Raw genomic sequence first — 22,570 nt, 5'->3', positions numbered from 1 at the left:
CCACCAGGTCAGCCAGCCTCCTAGGCATGGCGCCCCCCTCACTGGGCCACACCACCAGCGCCCGGCAGCCCTAGCACCGAGAGCCCAGTTCCTGTGTTTCTGGCCTACACGCAGCTCCTCACACGTTCATCCTGACAAGACTGCCCACAGGGCCACCTTGGGCCCAGCCTGTGCCCCCGAGGCAGAGCCAACCGACACAGCACACTGAGTACGCTTTATTCGTACTGCACACAGGTGCAGAGCTCGCTCCAACTCGGGCTTATAAATTCTCGATCGGCTGGTGGGGCCAGTAGGGATACTTCTTCTTGTCTAACTTGGTTTCTGGGAAGGCTTCGTTCAAGTCCTCGATGGTCATCTGGTCAAAGGGAATTATGTTCCTCATCTTCTCCAGCTGCAGGTGGGGGAAGGAGACGTTAAGAGGAGGGAAGGGGGCCGCCGAGGGGGTCACCACCTGCCACGCAGTCAGAGACGTGTGGCCAGCAGACACCGCAGACGCCAAGGCAAAGACCGGGCCTCCTTACCTGTTTATCATATTCAGCAATCCTGGCCTTGGAGAGAGACACGAACTCCGCACAGCTTCGCACCTGTAAGAGGTGGAGACTCCATCACGAAACGCAGCCTGAGCCGGGGCTCCCGGGCCAGAACAGCGCTGGCCAGCGGTCCCTGCTCCTGCTGCTCCGTGCAGCCGGGGCCTGTGGAGCCAACCTCAGCTTTCCCCACACCCTATGAAGCAGTCCAGGCAGGAATACCAACTGCCAATGGAAGGATCAGAGTTCTACAGCCAGGTCCCAGGCCAGGTAACTGACAAAAGGCCTGTCTCACAGGGCTCGGTTACTAACAATCAGGCCAGGCCAGCTGGCCCTCCAGCCAGACGACACAGACACAGACATGTGGTCCTGACGTCTGGCCTTCAGTGCTTTCAGGCAAATAGGTACCAGACGATTCTTTTCCCCCTGATTCCAACAGCTTTGCTGAATATGTCCACACACAAAGGGCACCATCTGATAGGCTTGCATTTATGACGCCATCACCACCCTCCGACCAGGGAGGAGCTAACATCACCTCCTTCCCCACCCCAGGCAGCCATGGGTATGAGACGAGCTATATAAAAATGGAATCACGGAGTATCGAGTTTCCTGCCAGCTTCCTTCACTCAGCATACCTTGCGGTTCACCTGTGTAGTATTTACTTTTGCTGTCACCGCCTGCATTTTCTATTGAATTCCTTCTGCCCTCCCCTCGCCGCCAAGTAGCACCCACTACTCACGTCCTCCTTCTCCTCCGCGTCCACCTGGGCAGTGTATTTATCCTCGGGCATGGGAACCTTCAGGGCGCTGAACTACAAACACAAGCACAGTGAGCGGCCACCAGGCCCTCCCGCAGCCCAGAGACGGGATCAAGGCCCCTGGTTGGTGCACCTGCAGCGGCCTCCATTCCACGAGGAAGCCGGGAGGCATCTTGGGAGCTGAGGTGCAAGGACCCGGAGATGGGACGGGGTCTAACACTCTCCTCAGCCCTGCTCCTGGCTGGGGACCCTGGACGATTCTTTATGCCCCAAAGTGTCTGCTTTTTGGCTGGAAAACAACAGATGGACTTGATGACCTGGAACACTTACTTTTTATCTATCTGACAAGCAGAGAGAGGGAGAAGACAGGGAGGTGTGCAATGAGGGCTTGCATCCTGGAGTGCTTTCAGCAGGCTGAGCTGGGTCGGGGCCAGAGTCATAAACCCCACCAGGTGCCCCACACAGCTGCCAAGGGACTCAAGTCCTTGACCTGTCAGTCACCTGTTGCTGCCTCCCAAGGCATGCCTGGCAGGAGTCGGAAAGCGGAGGCCCAAGGCCCTCCAGTGTGGACAGCGGGCTCGGTGAGCGAGCATGCTAACTACCATTCGTCAGCCTTCTGATTCTAACGAGAATCTGATTTCGCTTTTCTTTGGAACTTCAGAGGACTGACTGGCGGCACCTGTGACCACCTAATGGCTGCCTAATGGCAGCCTGCCCTTTGGCACATCCTGCAGCTTCAAAGGAACAAGCAATTGAACTCTGAATACTGAGATTCAAACACATTAAGTGGGACAGCTGCAGTGGCACAGCACATTAAGCTGCTGCTCGGAAAGCCTGTATCCTGTACTGGAATGTCAGTCCAAGTCCTGGCTTTCCCAACACACCCAGCTTCTTTCTGAAGCACTTGGGGAGCAGCAGGTGAGGGCCCAGAGAGCTGGGAGAGCCGGATGGAGGTGTTGGCGTCTGACTTGGCCCAGACAAGCCTGGTCATTCTGGGATTTGGGCAGTGAGCCAGCAGACTGGAGATCTGTCTTCTCTGTCTCTGCCTTTCAAATACACACGTACGTTTGTTTGAAATAACACAAGAAGACACGTAAGTGAGAAACTACAGCTGTAACAGTGAAAAAAACAGGGCCCGGCGGCGTGGCCTAGCGGCTAAAGTCCTCGCCTTGAACGCACCGGGATCCCATATGGGCGCCGGTTCTAGTCCCGGCAGCTCCACTTCCCATCCAGCTCCCTGCTTGTGGCCTGGGAAAAGCAGTCGAGGATAGCCCAATGCCCAATGCATTGGGACACTGCACCCACATGGGAGACCCGGAAGAGGTTCCTGGTTCCTGGCTTCGGATCGGCGCGCACCGGCCCATCGCGGCTCACTTGGGGAGTGAACCATCGGATGGAAGATCTTCCTCTCTGTCTCTCTTCCTCTCTGTGTATCTGACTTTGTAATAAAGTAACTAAATCTTTTGGGGGGGGGGGGGAACAGTGAAAAAAACAGCAGAAAAGACACTTGTTCCAAAAGGAGACAGTTGGAAGCTAAAAAGGAACTCAGGACACTGGGAGGAAGCACTGAACCGGACAGTCTATGGCTCCGCCCCTACAGCCCAGGGGGACCTGCCTTCTCCACCTGCCCTGGCCTACCTCCTGCTCCCCTCCTTGTCCAAACTGTACCACAGTGCCCAAGTCTGCAACTCACCTTCTTCTCAAAGTCGTCCACCAAGCCCGCCTTGGCCACATTGGCCTTGTAGTAGGCCCAGTCGATGGCTGGCGGATTCTCGGGCAGAGCGGCCAACCTGCTTGCAGGGGGAAAACCAGTATTACGCCCGTTCCACGGGCAGCAGCAAACGCAGCGGGCAAGTTTCCTTTCCAGACTCTAATGGTCTGACATGCCAGCATACATTTCTCCTGGAAAGTCACTGTGAAAATGCAAACAGGATGGGACTGGGGCTGTGGCACAGTGCGTTAAGCCACTGCCTACAGTGCTAACATCCAAAAGGACACTGGTTCAATTTGCTACTGCTCCACTTTTTTTTTTTTAGATTTATTTATTTGTTATTGGAAAGTCAGATTTACAAAGAGGAGGACAGATAGAAAGATCTTCCATCCACTGGTTCATTCCCCAAATGGCTGCAATGAAGGAGTGACCCGAAGCTAGGAGCCACCTCCAGGTCTCCATGTGGGTTTGGGCCGTCCTCCACTGCTTTCCCAGGGCACAAGAAGGGAGCGGGATGGGAAGTGGAGCAGCCAGGACACAAACCAGCACCCATATGGGATCCCAGCACTTATAAGGCAAGGATTTTAGTGGCTAGGCTATCACGCCAGGCCCCACTGCTCCACTTCTGATCCATCTCCTAGTTAATGTGCCTGGAAAATCAGTGGAGCAGGGCTCAACTCTCCGCACCCCTGTGCCCACATGGGGGACCTGGAAGAGGTCCTGGCTCCTGGCTGCTGTTCAGCTCAGTTCCGGCCATTGTAACCATTTGAGAAAGAAATCAACAGGTTGGAAGATCTCCGTCTCTCTGTAACTCTCTGCCTTTCAAATAAATCCTTAAAAAAAAAAAAAGCTGGGCCCGGCGGCGTGGCCTAGCGGCTAAAGTCCTCACTTTGAAAGCCCCGGGATCCCATATGGGCGCCGGTTCTAATCCCGGCAGCTCCACTTCCCATCCAGCTCCCTGCTTGTGGCCTGGGAAAGCAGTCGAGGACGGCCCAAAGCTTTGGGACCCTGCACCCGCGTGGGAGACCCGGAAGAGGTTCCAGGTTCCCGGCATCGGATCGGCGCGCGTTGGCCCGTTGCGGCTCACTTGGGGAGTGAATCATCGGACGGAAGATCTTCCTCTCTGTCTCTCCTCCTCTGTGTATATCTGGCTGTAATAAAAAAAATGAATAAAATCTTTAAAAAAAAAAAAAGCAAAAAGGCTATTTTCCATGGCGCATGCCTGGATTGCTTCATCTTTGTCAAGAAAGCATTAGAAGTTAAGATGTCTTTATTCAGCGCCAAGCCCGGGCTCCCTCCTAGCAACACACTGACCTGGAGTTGAGGGTCTCATTCCAGGACTTCAGGGAGTTGGCGATAGCCTTCTGGTTTCGGGGTATGATCTCCCCAAAAGCTACCCAGTCTATGGCTTTTAGAGCAAGCTTGCGCCCGGCCATCTTGGATCCTGGAAAACAAAATGGGCTGATGACTAGAGAGTGCTAAGGACAGAATTCCCCAGGAAGGGCCTCATGGTGGAAGGCGGGCAGCGGAACTGCAGCCGCAAGTGCTCAGTGCGCATCTACCAACCAGGGAAGGAAGGCAGAGAAAGAGGTCAGCTTCGCAAAGCCAACACGTCCACCCCTTCGCAAGCACACACACACCCGCTCCCTCCAGACTGTCCTTCGTCTGGCTCCCAACTCCTACCTATCCTTAAAAGCCCAAGTATACCTGGAGATGCTGCTAAAATAAGAGCTCACACACTGTCTGAAAGTTAATTGTTTGATGGGGCAGCACAGTGGGTCAACTGGCTAATTCTCCACCTTCAAGCGTCAGCATCCCATACAGGTGCCAGTTCAGTCATGTCCTGGCAGCTCCACTTCCCATCCAGCTCCCTGCTCGTGGCCTGGGAAAGCAGTCGAGGACAGCCCAAAGCCTTGAGACGTGACACTCACATGAGAGACTCAGAAGAGGCTCCTGCCTCCCGTTTTGGGATCAGCTCAGCCCTGGCCATTGCAGCCATTTAAGGAGTGAACCAGCAGATAAAAGACCTTGCCTTCTGTCTATTCTCTGCACATCTGCCTTTTCAAATAAAAATAAATAAACCTTGAAAGACAGAACCTGGCCCACAATACAGTCTGCATGAGGGTCAGACGGGGCTGACTGTGAGCTGGAGCTCCCTTGCCTGTAGAACAGACAACACCAGCCCTGCTGACCTCAGAGATTGCAAGAAAATCCAATCCCACGGCACCTGTCGGTTTGCCCTCCGATCTTACACAAGTTTAAGGGACTCTTTGCACACACACACACACACACACGTATCGCTATACACCTTCCTTTCCATGTCTCCTGTGACACCAATAACGCCAACATGGACTCTGATGTGAGAAAACGTTAAGTGGATATATATGTATACACACACAACATATACACACATATATGTAAGCAACCATATCTATAATACACACACACACATATGTAAACAAACAAGGTCAGGGTCAGATCAGGAGGAGACTAAGAAGTCAGATATGAAATAGGAGGGGGAAGCAAGCTCCCATGAGGGCTTCCCCAGTAGAGTAACCCGTCTTCATGCAGGGCAGGTGCACAGCGAGAAGCCCCACAAGGCCCTCCAGAAGCCGACAGCGCCGCCCGAACCCCGGAGCCTGCAGCCGCCCCGATCCCGAACCCCGACGCCTGCAGCCGCCCCGTTCCCGGCGCGACCCCCACGACCCCGCGCGGAGGGACAGGCGACGAGGACAGCGCGCAGCCAAGAAATCGCACCGCAAGCGGCACCTGCCGAGAGCACGGCGGCCTAAGGGCGACAAGCGTCGGACGTTCCCCAGCCGAGGAAGCCACCGCCACGCAGGCCCGGCGCCCCGAGCCCCACTCACCTTCACCGACCCCGGACACTCCGAGTCCACCGCAGCCAGAAACGGAAGGGGAGCACCGGAAGGCCTCCCCTCGGCCACTAGCAACGCCACGGAGGCGGGCTCAGCCGCGCTCTGCAGCAAACGGCGACGGAGCCTGGCTCCGGAAGTGTGGCCTCGCGGGGGCAGGCTCGGGGCGGGCCCGGCGCCTGCGCCCCGCCGCTCCCCGGGAGCTGGTTGGGGGCGCTCCCGGCCCCCGTCTCCCCTGCCCCACCCCCGCCGATGGGCCGGCCCGGCTCTCCCTGCCGAGAAATGGGCCGGCCCGGTGGCACGCGGGCAGCGGCGGCGGCGGCCCAAGATGGCGGAGCTGCAGCTGGACCCGGCGATGGCGGGGCTGGGAGCGGGTGGCGGCAGTGTGGGGGGCGACGGAGGTGTTCCGGGCCGCGGGCCCCCCAGTCCTCGGCCCGCGGGCCCCACGCACCGTGGACACTCGCGCCCGCCCGCCGCCGGCGCCGCGCAGCCGCTGGAGCCGGGTCCGGGACCTCCCGAGCGGGCGGGGGGCGGCGGCGCGACCCGCTGGGTGCGGCTCAATGTGGGCGGCACCTACTTCGTGACCACCAGACAGACCCTTGGCCGGGAGCCCAAGTCTTTCCTCTGCCGCCTCTGCTGCCAGGAGGACCCGGAGCTGGACTCGGACAAGGTGCGCCCCGCCCTCGGGCGCGCCCCCGGCCCTTCGGACGCCCCCCGCGCCCCGCTCGTCCGAGGCGGTCACCCCCCGAGTCCTGGGGCCCGCTGCCCCTCGGCTCCCTCGGGTAGCCCCTGGAGCGTCAGAAGGAGTCTCCTACATCCCCCCCAGCCCCAGGCACACCCCTGCGCGCTCTGACCCCGCCCTGCGTTCCCAGCGGCTCCCTTCTTAGGCTAGGTACACCTGCCCGGCGAGCACCTGCGCCACACCCCAGCCAGCTCCCCGAGACCTTGCATGAGCTTTTCCCTGGGCTCTTACCCAACCCCTCACTGCCGAAGCCAGACGAATCGTGAACTGGGTCAGAGTGAGCTAAGGCATCTTTGTAGCTTTCTCGGACTGGCTCTCCAAACCCCTTGGCCAAGTTGAATGTAAGCTGGGACCTGATGGTGGCTCCCTTACCTGTAGGAAGTGCGCGTCTAGCGTCCTGGTTCCAAACCTTGAGTTTAGTAATAACACCGTTTTAGGTTCATATCCCAAGTCAAATCAAATGCATTGTTTGAAAACAAGCTAAGCTTTACCACTTGAGGGGACTGAGGCGAATCTAGGCCAATGGGCTGAGACAGGGAATGCTGTTGTACAGGATGCATGACTTTTAACCAAAGCACTGGGAGAGGACAGGACACCTTACCACAGTTTCAACTGTAGTTTCCTGTTTCTTTTTACCTGAACAGGCCCGATTAATTAAACCCCTTGAGCTGTCACTCAGCTGGTTACTTTGTACCTGAGCTGGGATTGCATCAATGTCTGTCTGCTTCCTTTATTCTCCTGTCTCTCCCTTAATATAGGATTGATGAAAACCTCTTTCCCTAAGTTGAAAGAAAAGGGATTGCAAACCCCTTTGTCTCTGTGGGAATTATTTTTATCTACGCTTCATCTTGTGGCAGCCTAAGCCAGCTTCTTGTTCCTTTCGCTGTAAAGAGGAGTAGGCTTAAAACCGCTGACAGCCAAGTCGCGGCAGCCCTGTGCTTTTCCTTCGGGCTCAGAGCTGCGGCGAGAGAACAGGGCCAGCTCCCACAGACACTGGCCTTGGGCTCAAGCCTGTTGTTGCTGACAGAACAGAGGTTTTTCTTAGAATTAAGAATGTGATTCCAGGGACAGGAAAGAGGTGGGAACCTCCGTCACACACTGAGATGTTTCCAAATACCAGATCCTCTCTCCCCAGAAGGACCCCTGGGGGTTGCAAAGATTTTAGAAGCTGAGGCCAGTTTGTAAAGACCTGGATGATGAACGCTACTGTGCTTCCCTAACTCTGCGTCTACAATGGGCTTCAGCTCCGAGATACCTAGTCAGCCCTCTGGCTAGGCAGTAGTTTGCAGTCAGCCAATGTCTAGCAAAACTTGCCCACATTGGAGTTGTGCTAGCTGTTGGGGGAAAGGCTCTTCGCAGTGCCACGCCACTCCTGCCGACCAGACAGTGACAGCGTGTGCTTGGTTGACAGGATGAGACGGGGGCTTACCTGATTGACAGAGACCCCACATACTTTGGTCCCATCCTAAACTACCTCCGCCATGGGAAGCTGATCATCACCAAGGAGCTGGCGGAGGAAGGTAAGGGCACCGTTTGCATGGGTCGTTTCTGGAGGTCAGGCAGATGCAAAAGCTGTGTGGCACATCTGCAGATCTGTTTTTTTGTTGGGGGGAGAGGAGAGGTAGGTTTCGTGGAGCTGGTGGAAGTTAGGAACCTTGGCTGAGGAAGTCCTGTCCAGGGCAGCGTGCCATCCCCTGTGCTGCCATCCTAGTGGTGAGGCAGATGGGGAACTGAGGTTGCTGATGCTTCAAGAAGCCTTTCCGAGCCGCAGGGTTCTCATGGTCCTTTCATTATTCTATTACTGAGATGCTACCAGTCCGTAGCCTGGAGCAGTGCATCTCTGACACTGAGTTATTTATATTTGCGATTTTTGTTTGAACTCATAGCTATGAAGAAAAGAATAAAAGCTTGGTCTCGTTCCTTTTTAGGCTCTGGTCGCCTGCTTGCCTGGGTATTTTTACTGTTGACCTAATTCATCCTGCCGTTCATTGCCAGGCCACTCCTTACCTTATCCTGTTTTCTTTGGTGGGACGGAGGAGTGGGAGAGATGTCAGGACTGTAGGTGGCCCCAAGTGGTGCGGTTTCCCCCAAGGCCTTCAGGTGATTCTGGGCATCCCGGTCTGGGAATGTAGCTCTGCGTAATCAGACTTGTACTAGCTACTCAACAGCTGTTGCAAGGCAGCCCCTTCAGCTGGTAACAAGAGCACTTGCTTTCTGTAAAAGCTGCTGTTTTAGTGGCCAGTGCAGTGGCGCAGCTGACTAATCCTCGGCCTGCCTGAAAGTGCCAGCCTCCCATGTGGGTACCATTTTAAAATCTGAAGTTTTGGAGGGTGGGCTCCAACCTTATGCTGAAGTGCCTAGACACAATGTCTTCCTCTAACTCCTCACTCCAGCTTCCTGCCAGTGTAAACATGGGAGGTGCTGATGCTCACCCAAGTGCCTGGGTTCCAGTTGCCCACGCAAAGACCTGGATTGAGTTCTGAGAACCTGGTGGTCATCTGGGGAGTTGTTCGTCTCTGCCTGTAACAGATACTTTTGAAAGATTAATAGGGCCCAGCACAATGGCTAAGTGGCTCAATGACTGAATTCTCACCTTGCATGCACCAGGATCCCATATGGGCACTGGATTGGAAGTAGAGCAGCTGTGACACGAACTAGCACCCAAACAGGATGCCAGTGCTTGTGGGTGGAGGATTAACCTGCCAAGCCACTGTTCTGGCTTCCAGAATGTGACTTTAAAGAATAATTTATTGGGCCCAGTGTGATGGCTCAGTGGCTAAATAGCTCTGGCCATTGTGGCCACTTGGGGAATGAATCAGCAGACAGAAGATCTTCCTCTCTGTCTCTCCTCCTCTCTGTATATCTGATTTTGCAATAAAAATAAATAGTTTAAAAAAATCAACTTTAGAATAGTTTCATCTTTAGCTTGTGTTCCATTTTCAGCACTGCTGTAGCAGTGGCCTTCACAGCGCGGGAGCCCATGTCCCATTTTTGTCCTGTCAAGGGTCCTTGGTTTTGTTCAGCAGAGGAGTCTTGCAGGATTTGCCTTTATTACTGTTCAGATCATATGCATGCTGATAAATTTGGTCCCCGTGCGGGTACACACACACAGGTTCTTTTCGGGGCACACTGGGTAAAGTGGCAGGTTCCTGGCACTAAGTCACATGGAGGGAAGCTGTCTTGCAGCTGATGTCCAGTGCCAGGCAGCGAACAGACGGAAACAGAACTGTGTTTGAGCTCAGGCTGTCGCCACACACCTTAACCACACTCCACTCCTCATTGCAGGCGTGCTGGAAGAAGCAGAGTTTTACAACATCGCATCCCTTGTGCGGCTGGTTAAGGAAAGGATACGGGACAATGAGAACAGAACCTCGCAGGTAAGGTGTTTGAACTTGTCAGGGGCAGCCTCCCACATGGCTGCCTCTGTGCGTGCATGTGTGTGTGTGTGTGTGCATGTGTGCCATGCCCTTTAGAGTTGCGTGTCTGCCTGCAGTGCGGTCCATCTGCCAGGCAGATGGCATATCCTTAGACTGGTGTGGAACAAGGAGACAGAGGAGGGGGAAGGGTAAGGCAGCACAGCCTGTGCTCCCTAAGTACTAGGAGCATGTCGCTACATCTGTCCCCTCTGATGGGATTTTTCTGCCTCGACGTGAGGCATGCACAAAGTCCTGCCTCTTCCTTTTGGCTGCTTGTCTAGAGGTCATGAGGTCGTGCGGACGAGCCTTTGCTGTGCGATTGGGCCCCTCCACTTCCTGGAAGCCGGGGAAGCAGCCTCAGGGTAGAGTGCAGAAGCTGCTTGGCAGTCAGGCTGCTGGGAAGATGGTCTTGGACCTTCTCCGGGGAATGATGTCTGGGTTCTTATCGACTGGGAAAAGACATGAAACCCAGTGTGCCCCTGGCCTGAGCAGAAGAGACAGCAGACCACCCGTCTATGGCTCCTAGCATGCCGGCAGCCACAGAAGACACTCCTTGACCGCAGGAAGCTTGGCGGCTCGCAGGAAAAGCGGACACTCCCTTTCACACATTTAGGTGTGTCTGCGGCACGGTGGGCAGTCCTGTCCCGCCACAGCCAGCTGTTCTCTGTCACAATTGAACCTCACTCAGCGTTTGCTGCCAGTGGATGCCTCCTCGGTTTGGTCTGGGCGGCAGAGACATTTCCAGCCCTTCACAATGTGGTGTGCGTGTCTTTTTAAACCTGAGGCTTGAGCCTGACTCCTCAGCATCAGACTTGATAGAGCAACCCTGCCCTCCCGGTGGTCTGCTCTTGGGAGCATCGGTGGTCTGCTCTTGGGAGCATCGAGGCTCACTGACAGCCAGGACAACGTGAAGGGAGAGCAGGCCGTGTTCTGGCCGGCTCCTCCCTCTGCGGGGAGGGGATGGTTTTGCTGCTGGCTTGCTGATGACTGTGAGATGACCTGTGGTGGCACTCACCTCCGCTACCTCTCATTCATGGCATCCTACGCTGTTGTAGGTACTTGCTAGATACCCAGATAAGTTGGAAATCCGGTTTATCCCAGTTCTCCACAGTCTGAAAAGGATTGATTGCGTAGTATAAATTTTGGCAAGCTCATGCATCACGTAATTCCAACCATTCCAGTCGCCGCGCCCAAATCTTGGCCATCGGCCACTTGCTGGCCAGCATTGTGAGGCCCCGCTCCCATGGTGACTACCCAGTTTAAAGACCTCTTTGATGCTGAGTTGATCTTTCCACGTGGTCTTTCACTTAGTGACCCTGTGAAATGTTCATTTGATGTTGCTCAAAAGCCCCCTCTTTGGCATGGCCCCCACGACAAAGCGGCCCTGTGTGGATTTCTACATGCGCTGTCGTCCTCCGTGTGTCTGTGGGCAGAGCCTGGGTGTGGCCTTGCCACCCACTGCCCTTTCCCTGCCCTCTCCCCTCGTGGCCATCCTGACTGCTTCACTGTCGATGCTGTGACTGGATGACTGATCAGGGTGGTGGGGCTTTGGAAGAGGAAATAGAGGCTTGTAAGACATCTTAGATGCTAGGGCCTTATCAGCGGGGCCGTGGGGCACAGCTCCATGACGTGCTGGGTGGTGTAATACAGAGAGGTTGTTCCAGTATGTGTGGCTAAAAACCAGGACTTGTTTGTTTCTTTCCTTGGAGGAAGTTTTATTAAAAACCCGCAGTGCTGTGTTTTGATAGGCGTAGTAGCTGGGGGGCTTACTCCTTTGCAGTGTTGGTTCAGACCACCGTGTCCCTGACGCTGCGCCTTTCATGTGCCTGCTGCTTGCAGGGCCCCGTGAAGCATGTCTACAGAGTCCTGCAGTGCCAGGAAGAGGAGCTCACGCAGATGGTCTCCACCATGTCTGACGGCTGGAAGTTTGAGCAGGTATCCCCTCCACACGTGGATCCCCCTTCAGACAGCCGCCTTAATGACCTGGGACATCGTGGGGCCCAAGACACAGGGCCATACAGTCGTGCAAGATGAAGTGGGGCAAGCTGGGAGCTCTCCCCACTTCCATCCAAACTTTGAACTGGCTGTGCCTGGGAAACCAGCAAGCTTCTTTAGGTGGGAACATGTCTCTGAGGGATTCCTGTAGAGGGCTTTGGGGACACATTCTAGAATGAGGCCTTAAAGAGGATAGGGGCTTGACAACAAGCTCTCCCTGTCTCTGCGCTTCTGTGTCCATCAGGGACAGTTGGTGAGCAGGTGCCGGGCAGAGCAGTCAGTGCCACAAGAGTGGGGCCCGGGGCTGAGTTCCTGCTGCTTGCCATCAAGATCAGCCAGGAGACTGCCAGCCAGGCTAATGGTCTCTTTCCGTTAAATGTCAGAGGCACTCAGTTCTTCCGCTGGCTTCCAGAGTGGATCCAGCCTCACAGGGCTCAGACCTGCTTTCCGTAGTTGTCACTGCCTTCGTTGCCTGTCATGATGTTGGGGGTGGGGAAGGGAGAGGGGCATGGCAAAATTCGCATTGCACTCCCTGGGGAAGCCCATGTTCCTGCCATGTGGGTAACTAAAGTCGAGCTGCCCTCCAGGGCCTTGACAGTTCCAGAGAAGTCTTCCTCCTTTGAGAAGTGAAGGCCCAAGCTTCATCAGGAAGCGGCTTGGGTGTGTGGCCCTCAAGGGTTGGAAGGTCATTGTGCTTTGCAAATTGTATTCCCAGCTCATCAGCATCGGCTCCTCCTATAACTATGGGAACGAGGACCAGGCCGAATTCCTGTGTGTTGTCTCCAGAGAGCTGAATAATTCCACCAACGGCATCGTCATAGAGCCGAGCGAAAAGGCGAAGGTAAGGAGCCCTTCACACATGCGCACACATGGCTAACTGGGCACTGCATGGCTCGGTGCTGCATGGCCGCCCCGTGGTCAGTCCTGACCAGCTGCTCCCCAGTGGTCACTGCTGTGTCTTCCCTTCATGTCTTCCTTTCATCATCATTCCAGTCAGGGTTTCTAGGCCCGGGTCACTCCTCAGCAGACAGGAGCCTGCAGAAGGGGGACTTGTCAACCCAGTTACAAAAGAGGCTGTTGTGCCTGATGATTGCCCGGGGAGCTCTGAACTCAGAAATGGGAAGAAGTCTCTGCCTCTCTTCTTCAAGACTGTTGTTCTGGTTTTATGTTTTGTTGCTTTTTGCTGTCTCAAAAAGATTTATGTATTTTTACATGAAAGTCAAAATCACAGAACTCTTCCATCCGCTGGATCATTGCCCCAAATGGCCGCAATGGCCAGAACTGAACCAGTCTAAAACTGGAAGCAGGGAGCTTTCTCTGGGTATCCCATGTGGGTGCAGGACACTTGGACCATCTTTGCTGCCTTCCCAGGTTGTTACAGGGAGCTGGATTGGAAGTGGAGTACCTGGGACTTGAACTGGCACCTATATGGGATGCTGATACCACAGGTGGAAGATTAGCCTGTCGTAACACTACGTCAACCACCCTCAAAAAAATAACCTCTGCCCATTGTGACTGCTTCCGCTGAAGCTCCTAGCTAATTGTTTTGCCTGGTACCTTTGCTTTTATCCACTGTTCTCCGCACACACACTCTCTCCCCCCCTCACTTTCTCCTGAATAGCCAGTGTGTGGGGAACCTGAGGTGTTTGCTCTAGCAGGGAAAATGTGGGTCCAGCAGCTTAAGTCCTAGCTGTATTGACAAGAGAGTCTATTTTTTTTTAAGATTGTTTTTTTTGGTTTTTTTTGTTTTTTGAACCTAGCACATTGGCTCAATTGACTTATCTTCCCCTTGCAAAGCACTGGGATGCATCCACATGGGCACTGATTCATGTTTTGACTGCTCTACTTCCTACCCAGCTCCTGCCTGTGGCCTGGGAAAGCAGCAGAGGACGGCCCAAAGCACTGGGACCCTGTACCTTCCTGGGAGACCCAGAAGAACCTCTTGGCTCCTGGCTTTGGATCGACTCAACTCTGGCTATTGTGGCCATTTGGGAAGTAAACCAGCGGATGGGAGATCTCAGTCGATCTCCCCTCTCTGCAAATATGCTTTCTGATAAAAAATAAATACATAGGGCCCGGCGGCGTGGCCTAGCGGCTAAAGTCCTCACCTTGAACGCCCCGGGATCCCATATGGGCCCCAGTTCTAATCCCGGCAGCTCTGCTTCCCATCCAGCTCCCTGCTTGTGGCCTGGGAAAGCAGTCGAGGACGGCCCAAAGCTTTGGGACCCTGCACCCGTGTGGGAGACCCGGAAGAGGTTCCTGGTTCCCGGCATCGGATCGGCGCGCATCGGCCCGTTGCGGCTCACTTGGGGAGTGAAACATCGGATGGAAGCTCTTTCTCTCTGTCTCTCCTCCTCTCTGTATATCCGGCTTTCCAATAATAATAATAAATTTGATTACTTAAATTTGATTTAGAAAAGCAGAATTGTAGAGAGAAGGAGAAACAGAAAAAGATGTTCCATCCACTAGTTCACTTTCCAAGTGGTTACAATGACTGGAGCTGAGCTGATCTGAAGCCAGGAGCTTCTTGCAGGCCTCCCACCTGGGTGCAGGGTCCTAAGGCTTTGGGCCATCCTCTGCTGCTTTCCCAGGCCAGTAGCAGGGAGCTGAATTGGAAGTGGATCAGCTGGGACTTATTGAACCAGCTCCCAAATAGGAGGCGGGTTTTATTGCAGTGGGGGGCCTAGAGTCTTCCTGCTGAAACCCTTCCTGTGATTGAGGCTGCATCCCTGCCTCCCTGCCTGGGCTGGCAAGATCACTGTGCTGTTTACCAGGGCCCAGAGGGGCACAGCTAGGCTCCTTTCAAAAAAAAAAAAATTATGTATTTTCATCTACCTGAAAGAGAAACTGAGCGATGGGGCTGCCATCTGCTGGTTCAGTCCCCAAATGCCCACAACAGCCAGGCCCAAACCAGGAGCCCAAAGCTCCTTCCAGGTCTACCATGTGAGTGGCAGGGACCCAAGCACTTCAGCCTCCCCAGCTGCGCCCTGGACTGCCTTAGCAAGAAGCTGGAGCCAAAGAGGGGCAGCTGAAACTCGAACCGGCCACTCTGATCCAGGATGTATGCATCCGAAGTGGCAGCTGACCTCACTGTACCACATGGCCCACCACAGCTGGGGCTCCTCCTGCGCTAGCGTCTGCCCGACTGCCTCTGCCTTCTCCCCCACTTTCCACTTTCAGATTCTTCAGGAGAGGGGGTCTCGGATGTAAACCCGAGTCCTGAGTGTGGTGAGCAATGCAGCCAAGCACCGTGTGAAGTTGAGTCCCGCTCCTGTACAGTGACCGAGCTGCGGCCCCCGTGCCACATGTCCTGGGCGAAGCCACAGGCGCCCACCCCACCTGCTGCCTCTGGAGACGGAATACCTTCACAGAGCTGCCCTGTTTGTCTCGCCAGAGCCATGACAGGGTGGAGCCTTGTGGGGGCTGGGGAAAGGCCCAGCTCCTTGGAAGTGGCCTAGACCACAGAACAGCTGGAGCACGAGAGGTTTGCTCCTGTGCCAGGGCGTGCTTTCCCCGAGCACACCACATGGGACGTAGTAGCTGCTTTGGAAGGCACCTGCCCTCCTCCTGTGCACCCTCACAGCCAGGCAGCAGGTGCAGAGGTAGCTTGGAGGTGTCATACAAAGGATAGAGCTGCCGGAGTAGCCCCACATTGCTGTAAGCAATGGCCTGTGGGGAACACAGACGGCGGGTGTCCATGCCTGGAGGACATTGGGGGTGACCATCTTTGGCTGAGGGCACACCGCAGCTGCCCCCTCACAGCTCTGCCTCCCTTGTCGGAGGCAGTGGGGATCCTTGGACCCTCGCTTCCACCCCACCACCAAGGGCGTTTGAGGAAGGCCAGCCATGTGCTGAATCAGACAGCTGCCCGGGAGCTCGTGGTGGTTGCAGCTGCTTGCACAGCTTCCTTCCTGCTGACCCCGTGTGCCTCCCGGCTCTTCCAGCAGCACCAAAGACGAGGACTGGGGGGCCCTCTGGCCGTGGGGGAAGAGGCTATTTCTTTGAGAGTTGCCAAATGTGAAGTGTTGTTGTACCCAAAAGTGTTGTTTTTTTCTGTGATTTTTCTCTTGAAAATGCCTTGCCTGGACGTGTGATGGCTGTGTGTCCTCTTGATTTCTAACCTTGTCCAACCCATCCCGCAGTGGCCTCCACAACACCACACCATCCACAGCCATGTCTGGCCCTCCCCAGCCCAGCCTGTCTGTCCCCAGCTGTGTCTGTCCCTCCCCAGCCATGTCTGACCCTCTCCAGCCGTGCCTGTCCCTCCCTAGCCACGCCTGTCCGTCCCCAAATGTGCCTGTCCGTCCTTAGCTGTATCTGTCTCTCCCCAGCCGTGCCTGTCCCTCTCTGGCCAGTCCTGTCCATTCCCAGCTGACCTGTCCTTCCCTAGCTGTACTTTTCCCTCATAGTTATTTCTGTTTGTCTCCAGCCGGGCAGCGCCACTGGGGAGCGTGTGCATAGCCTCCCTTAGGTGGGCTGCTCCCCGGCACCCTCAGCTCCTTCCTTTGACAGATCAGGTTGAGATTTCTGGAAGTGGCAGTAGCCCGTGCCAGGTGGCTTTTGAGCTGCTGACCTGACCATAGCTTTTCTCCAAGCTTCTCCTTGTTTCCTGATGTCTGTCTCTTGGTGGAGCAGCAGGGAAGCATCCAGGTAGGTGTTTCCACAATGCACATGTGTCCACAGGCCAGTGTAAACACATGGGTGGATGCCCCAGGCCTGGGCATGTCCTGTGTCCCCACAGCTGCAAGATATCAGGTGAACTTCCACCTGCCTTGAGGGCAGAGGGTCCCAGGTGTTCATGCTGCCATGAATTTGAGTGGGGGAAAGATGTGGTTGTATTCAGGAGAAAGCGCTTCCCAAGCTCCAGATGGGACCAGATTTGGGCCTGGGAGGCAGTGGTGCCCAGCTGAGTCAGGAGCGTCAGGCCTCATGCTTGGTCATGCCAGGGAGGTGTCCTCTGGGTAGGCCGGGGCTGGACAGAGCTTCTCTGGCCCAGCTTTATCACCGAGGCCAGTGCCAGTGCTTAGCCCTGGCCTGTGTTTGGGAGCTCTCAGAGGACCACTGGTGGCCACCGCTCCCCCCTGTCCACACTGGTCGACGCTCCAACCCTATCCTCCAAGCTGCCGGTAAGGGGCAGGCTAAGGACAGCAGGGCCGGGACTGTCTCCAGTTCAGGCTCTCTGTGGACTGGGAACTCAGGCTTTCTGCTACCCAGTACTGTCAAGCCCGGAGCTGTCTCTGTCTTTCTACTGGAGGCCTGAAGTCCCAATGTCCCTGACTCCTCAGAATCTAGGGTATCCCTGAGTGATGGCAGGAACTTGGCTCTTCTGTGGGGTGACAGGGTAGGGGACTGGGACCATCAGCCAGGGTTGCCCTTTCTGTGTGTGTCTGGACAAAGTCTCAAGTGCTGTGACCTCTTATCAATAAAAATGCAATGCAGCCTCTGCCATGGAGACCCGTGCCACATAGATGGCCTTGCTAGCAGCTCCCCGGCAGCCAACCTTGCCACTCTCCCTGGTGTAGGGAGAGGAGGAACATCTCCGGCTGCAGGACTGACCATGTGTGGTGGGCGGCTTCCACTTTACTGACTCTGACAAGACTGGGAGATGGGGAAGAACAGAAGGTAGGGCCAGATGGACGGCCCACCAGAGAGCTGGCAGGAGACTAGAGTGGGAGGTGGTTTCTAAGGGGAAGAAGCCTTCCCAGCAGGGCGTAAGTGCCTAACTGGACGTTTCCTCTGCAAGAAAGAACACAAGTGAGCACCAAGCCAGAGTAGGTCACTTCCACATTGGACCTGGGGCAGGGGCCTCCCATGGCATGAGGTAGCGCCCTTCTGGGCACATATCCAAGGAGGACAGGATGTAGGCATGTAGATGAGAGAAATGTGTGCCTGTGCGGCAGCTGGGCCAATGGGAGACAGACCTCAGCAGGTACTGGCAGGAGTGGGGAAAGCAAGGGTGAAGGGGATGCTGGGAGGAGGCTGGGATAATTGAAACCAATGCTTTGCAGCAAGGCCCTCTGGGGAGGGGCATGCTGATGCCTTGGTGGGGGCCTCAATGAGGCCTCCTGTAGGAAGACAGAACCACAGTGAACGACACAGCCACTCCTGGGAGCAGGCACCACAGTGCAGCTGTGACAGGAAGGAGCCGTGGCCGTAGCCTCCGCATCAGTGCAGGAGGGGCCTGGGAGAGGACCATCCAGAGTGGTGTCTCCGTGTCTCTGCCCCTTCAGTCAGGCTCGATCCTACACATACTTGAACTTTCAGAAGACAGAAACACCCATGCCACCACAGAGCAAGGGCCTTATCACAAAGACAGTCTGCTGGCCAACATGACAAAGTGCCAGAACAGTGCACCTGCGCCCGTTGTAGGGCTGTGCCAGGCACTGCTCGGTCAGCTGGTGGTTGACTCAGGCCACTTGGGCCCTCAGCACTCTGGAGGTGGGGTTCCATCTCTCCCAGGGCCCAAGAGCTGTGGGAAGAGAGTTGCCTGAGAGCACAGATCTACCCCAGACCCTGAGTTCTGTGTGACCAATGTCCAGGAGGAACCAAGGCTTTGGACTGTCCTCCACTGCTTTCCCAGGCCACGAGCAGGGAGCTGGAAGGGAAGTGGAGCAGTGAGGATTATTAGAACCAGTGCCCATAAGGAATCCCAGCATGTATAAGGCAAGGACTTTTAGCCACTAGGCTATGTGTCAGGCCTTCCATTTCTCTTTTCTGTGAAGATCATTGTTTTTCCAAGATCATGGACAGTGGAAATTTAATTCAGTTGAGCCAACACTACTCTTTTTTTGATAGCTTGTATCTCCTCTGTGTGTATTTTCTCCAAGTTATATTTTACAAATCAGAGTCTGCAGCCTTAAATCTTGTGTGTTTTAACCGATGTTAACGGTTCATGAGACAGAAGATGGCCATTTGTGTTGGTAAGCTTTCTCACTGGGAAATGCACACCCCCTTGCATGTTCTTGGGGTGCTCTTCTCCAAGGCTGGGCTGTCACTTCTACTCATATTTCACCCCAATAGCTTCACACACTGTGCAGTCTGCACTGCTGGCAAAACTGCTCCAAGCACACCCTGTTCTGCTCAGTTATGATGTAGCCAACAAGCACAGATTCGAAAACCAAGCCACTGAAAGGTGCCACGGAGTTCTTGAACTAGACCCTGAGGTGGAGGACTTGAGCCACAGGTGTGGGCCTCCCAGCATGGCTGCCATCCAGCACTCTGGAAGCACAGGTGCACTTGCTGCCATGGGCTGCCCAGTCACCACATGCCCAGATGGCCAGGGCCAGGAGACCTATAGCAGAATCCCAGAAGCCTGCAGAAGAGGAGGAGGGTACTGCAGGCAAGGGAGAGGGGGTTGGGTACAGAGCCCGGGCCAGTGAAAGGGGGGAGGTACAATGACAGAGCCTGACCCAGCCCCTCTGACGCTGAAGAGCTTACTCTAGCATTTAGAGAAGCATAGAGTCACAGGAGTTCATGGGCAGGTGTGGGCTTGGAAAAAGGTGCAGCCAGCTTGGGGCGAGATTGTGAGTTCAGTTCCCGCCAGGTTGAGCGGGCTGGCCGGCCCTGATGCAGTCCAGAAGAGAGTGGACTGGATCCCGAGGGTGATTTAGTAGTGACCCCCATGGCTGTGGGCTCGGGATGGAGACAGCCAGGCCTTCCCACTCCTGCTCTCCTAATCCCTCATGGACACCTGCACTGCTTCCTCTTCTCCACAGCCCAGTGAGGTATTTAGGTATTTCTGCCCTGTCCTGCGAGGCAGAGCTAGGGGGGCTGCCCCTGGCCACACGCTCTCAGGGGGCTGGGGGAATAAGGTAGATGTGGTGGTGAGGTCTCTCCAGCTCCCACAGTAGGAGACAAGCTTCATGGGTGAAGTTCAGGGCCGAGGCCACAGCTCTCTCTGTGCCCACCACTGTGGCATGAGCATTTCCACACATGCACAGAAGTTGAAGCCAAATGGGAAGGAAACTGTGGGATACCCTTCCAGTGGCCTAGCAGCCAAATGAAAATCTGCCCATGTAACAAAATGGGTGAACGATTGCCTTAACATGATAAGCCATACACAAAAGCTCAACTATTGTACTATTCCAGTCTTTTTAAAAATATATATTTTTATGGAAGTCAGATATACAGAGAGGAGAGATAGAAAAATGTTCCGTCCATTGATTCACTCCCCAAGTGACCACAACAGCTGGAGCTGCACCAATCTGCGCCAATCTTTTTTTTTTTTAATATATATATATTTTATTAATTACATTGCATTATGTGACACAGTTTCATAGGCTCTGGGGATCCCCCAACCCCTCCCCATACCCTCTCCCTATGGTGGATTCCTCCACCTTGTTGTTGTATTACATTTCAAATTCAGTCAAGAGTCTTTCATTGCAAGAGTATACCAAGCACAGAGTCTAGCATCTTATTGTCTAGGTAAATCCAACAGTTTCTTGGGGAGACCATCTCTGGTCAGAAGGCAGAGCTGGCAGAATATCATCCTGATCAATTTAAAGCCACAACATAACATCAACGACAATTTACAACATTATGGAATTAATTGACATGGTATTGAGTAACCAATATGTTAAAAAAAAATGCAAATTCTTAACCATATCCTGTGACTACTTCATTGACATTTTAATTTTAGTTTATACACAGAACCAGCTGCTGTACACCTTAAAATGGCTATAGGGTACTATTCAGCTGTCTCGTGTCTATTTTCATTTTAGTATTTAGCAGTTTATAGCATTGAAGCATAATTTTGCTGAACTTGGCAGATTTTAGGATAGTCTAAACTGGCTTATAACTAACAAGGCATATGTCAACAATTGAGGTGCAGAACAGTTTTAGGAGGGGTGTGCAGAGAAATCTTCAATACCTTAGTGAGGAGTAATTAATATTTGTGTCCACCTAGTAAGGTATGTGTGAGTCCATGCTGATCTTTTCCTGTCTGGTTCTAAGCTTTCCTTGTTGTTCTCTGCCTATCTATTCTAGTGTGTGTGTGTTTGGGGCGGGGGGTGGGGGATGGCGCTCTGGAGCAACCCTGATGGTCATTGCCAGAGAGGGTGGGGATCCAAAGTTGGAACTAAGTAAGTACCAGAGAAAGCTGCTCTCCCTAGTCCCAAAAGAAGTTTACTGTTCTGTTTCTGTGGACCGCTCAGGGTTCCTGACTGTTGTTCTGATGACCTTAGATCCTGCGAGGAAGGATTTGGGCTTCTTCCATCCCATGTGGTAGATCCAAAAGGGGGTGGATGACCTCAGAGTTCTTGGCCTCCAAAGGCACTCCAGTTCCCCGTGGTCTCCTTGGCATTTGGGATGTAAACTTTGGTGCCCGTACTGATAGTCCTTGGTGAGGATCTGGGAGTCTCCAGGGTTGGGATTCAAGCCTCCCAGGAGCCTCTTCTGAGTCTTCCACGTGGGTGCAGGGTAAAGGTTTTGGGCCGTCCTCGATTGCTTTCCCGGGCCACAAGCAGGGAGCTGGATGGGAAGTGGGTCCGCAGGGATTAGAACCAGTGCCATATGGGATCCCGACGCATGCAAGGCAAGGACTTTAGCAACCAGGCCACCACGCCGGGCCCTGTACTATTCCATTCTTCTGAAACAATCACAACAGGCAAATGTACAGAGACCTAAATAAATAAATAAGATTGTTTGTGGTGGGGGTGGGGAATATAGGAAAATACTGCTTAATGATTCCGATTCTTTTAGGAGTGATGAAAAAGTTGGAATTTTAGCCCATTCACACTCCTATAACAGAAATACCGTAAACTGGATAACTTCAACAACGAAATGTATTTTTTAGTAGCTCTGGAGTCTGGTTTAGAGAGAACAGATATATCTAAGATCAAAACACCAACAATGATTTGGCAATGAGTCACTTTTTTATTTTTAAGGTTTATTTGAAATGCATAGTGACAGAGAGAGATCTTTCATCCACTATTGCACTCTCCAAATGATTCCAACAGCCAGTGCTGCACCAGGCTAAAGCCAGGATCCTGGAACTCCATGCAAGGCTCCCATGTGGGCAGCAGGGGCACCCGAGGACTTGAGCCTTACCCTCTGCCTTTCCAGGTGCAACTGGACTTGTACCAAGGCTCTGCTAGAGCAGGCCCGCAGCAGAAGCAATGATTTGGCCTGCTGTGCCACTTCTTAATTCTGTAACCCGCATGACAGAGAGCAGCTCAGGGATGCTCTGGGTTCCCTTTTTTTTTTTAGATCTATAAAGATTCATTTATTTATTCAAAAGGCAAAATTAGAGAGATAGATCTTTCTTCCCCCTAGTTCACTTTCCAAAGGACTACAACAGCCAGGGCTAAGGCAGTTGAAGCTGAGAGCTTCCTCTGGGTCCCATACATGAGTGTAGGGGCCCAAGCACTTCAGACGTAGCACTTTTTTTTTAAGGCTTATTCATTTTTATTGCAATGTCAGATATACAGAGACGAGGTGAGACAGATAAGATCTTCTGTCCAGTGATTCATTCCCCAAACAACCTCAATGGCCAGAGCTGAGCCAATCTGAAGCCAGGAGCCAGGAGCTTCTTCCGGGTCTCCCACATGGG

General features: G+C 54.0%; 2 protein-coding genes across 5 annotated transcripts in view; one reads left to right on the top strand and one right to left on the bottom strand.

Moving 5' to 3' along the window:
• Nucleotides 1-195: 195 nt before the first annotated feature.
• On the bottom strand, nt 196-6,002 carry ATP5PD (ATP synthase peripheral stalk subunit d). 3 transcript variants are annotated; one of them, XM_004592924.3, is made up of 6 exons: nt 5,863-6,002; nt 4,310-4,439; nt 2,978-3,074; nt 1,267-1,338; nt 522-584; nt 196-391 (listed from the first exon to the last, which is right to left on the bottom strand). In XM_004592924.3, the coding sequence occupies exons 2-6, from the start codon at nt 4,429-4,431 to the stop codon at nt 260-262; spliced, it is 486 nt and encodes a 161-aa protein (XP_004592981.2). In that variant the 5' UTR covers nt 4,432-4,439; nt 5,863-6,002; the 3' UTR covers nt 196-259. The 3 variants fall into 3 exon arrangements, with proteins under 3 accessions (XP_004592981.2, XP_058531696.1, XP_058531698.1); XM_058675713.1 differs by having other exon boundaries at nt 5,765-5,869; XM_058675715.1 differs by lacking the exon at nt 5,863-6,002 and adding an exon at nt 5,753-5,830.
• A 160-nt stretch (nt 6,003-6,162) lies between these two features.
• KCTD2 (potassium channel tetramerization domain containing 2) overlaps nt 6,163-22,570 on the top strand; it is a 29,225-nt gene continuing 12,817 nt past the window's right edge. The window contains exons 1-6 of one of the 2 annotated variants that reach the window (XM_004592922.2): nt 6,163-6,538; nt 8,022-8,130; nt 9,896-9,987; nt 11,866-11,961; nt 12,737-12,862; nt 15,202-16,051. In XM_004592922.2, the coding sequence (XP_004592979.1) occupies nt 6,197-6,538; nt 8,022-8,130; nt 9,896-9,987; nt 11,866-11,961; nt 12,737-12,862; nt 15,202-15,231 (795 nt within the window). In that variant the 5' untranslated portion in view covers nt 6,163-6,196 and the 3' untranslated portion in view covers nt 15,232-16,051. Of the gene's footprint in view, nt 6,539-8,021; nt 8,131-9,895; nt 9,988-11,865; nt 11,962-12,736; nt 12,863-15,201; nt 16,052-22,570 lie in introns of those variants that run through there. The other variant, XM_004593060.4, reaches the window with a different exon arrangement.

This window comes from Ochotona princeps, chromosome 17, assembly GCF_030435755.1.
Source record: "Ochotona princeps isolate mOchPri1 chromosome 17, mOchPri1.hap1, whole genome shotgun sequence".
Classification (NCBI taxonomy): domain Eukaryota; kingdom Metazoa; phylum Chordata; class Mammalia; order Lagomorpha; family Ochotonidae; genus Ochotona; species Ochotona princeps.
This window is presented reverse-complemented; position numbering and strand designations above follow the sequence as displayed.

Coding starts and splice junctions, on each gene's coding strand:
- ATP5PD (XM_004592924.3), bottom strand. CDS start 4,431: ATGGCCGGGCGCAAGCTTGCTCTAAAAGCCATAGACTGGGTAGCTTTT. Junction 585..1,266: donor ACGCGGAGGAGAAGGAGGAC/GTGAGTAGTGGG, acceptor CACCTCTTACAG/GTGCGAAGCTGTGCGGAGTT. Junction 392..521: donor TTGCTGAATATGATAAACAG/GTAAGGAGGCCC, acceptor CCCCACCTGCAG/CTGGAGAAGATGAGGAACAT.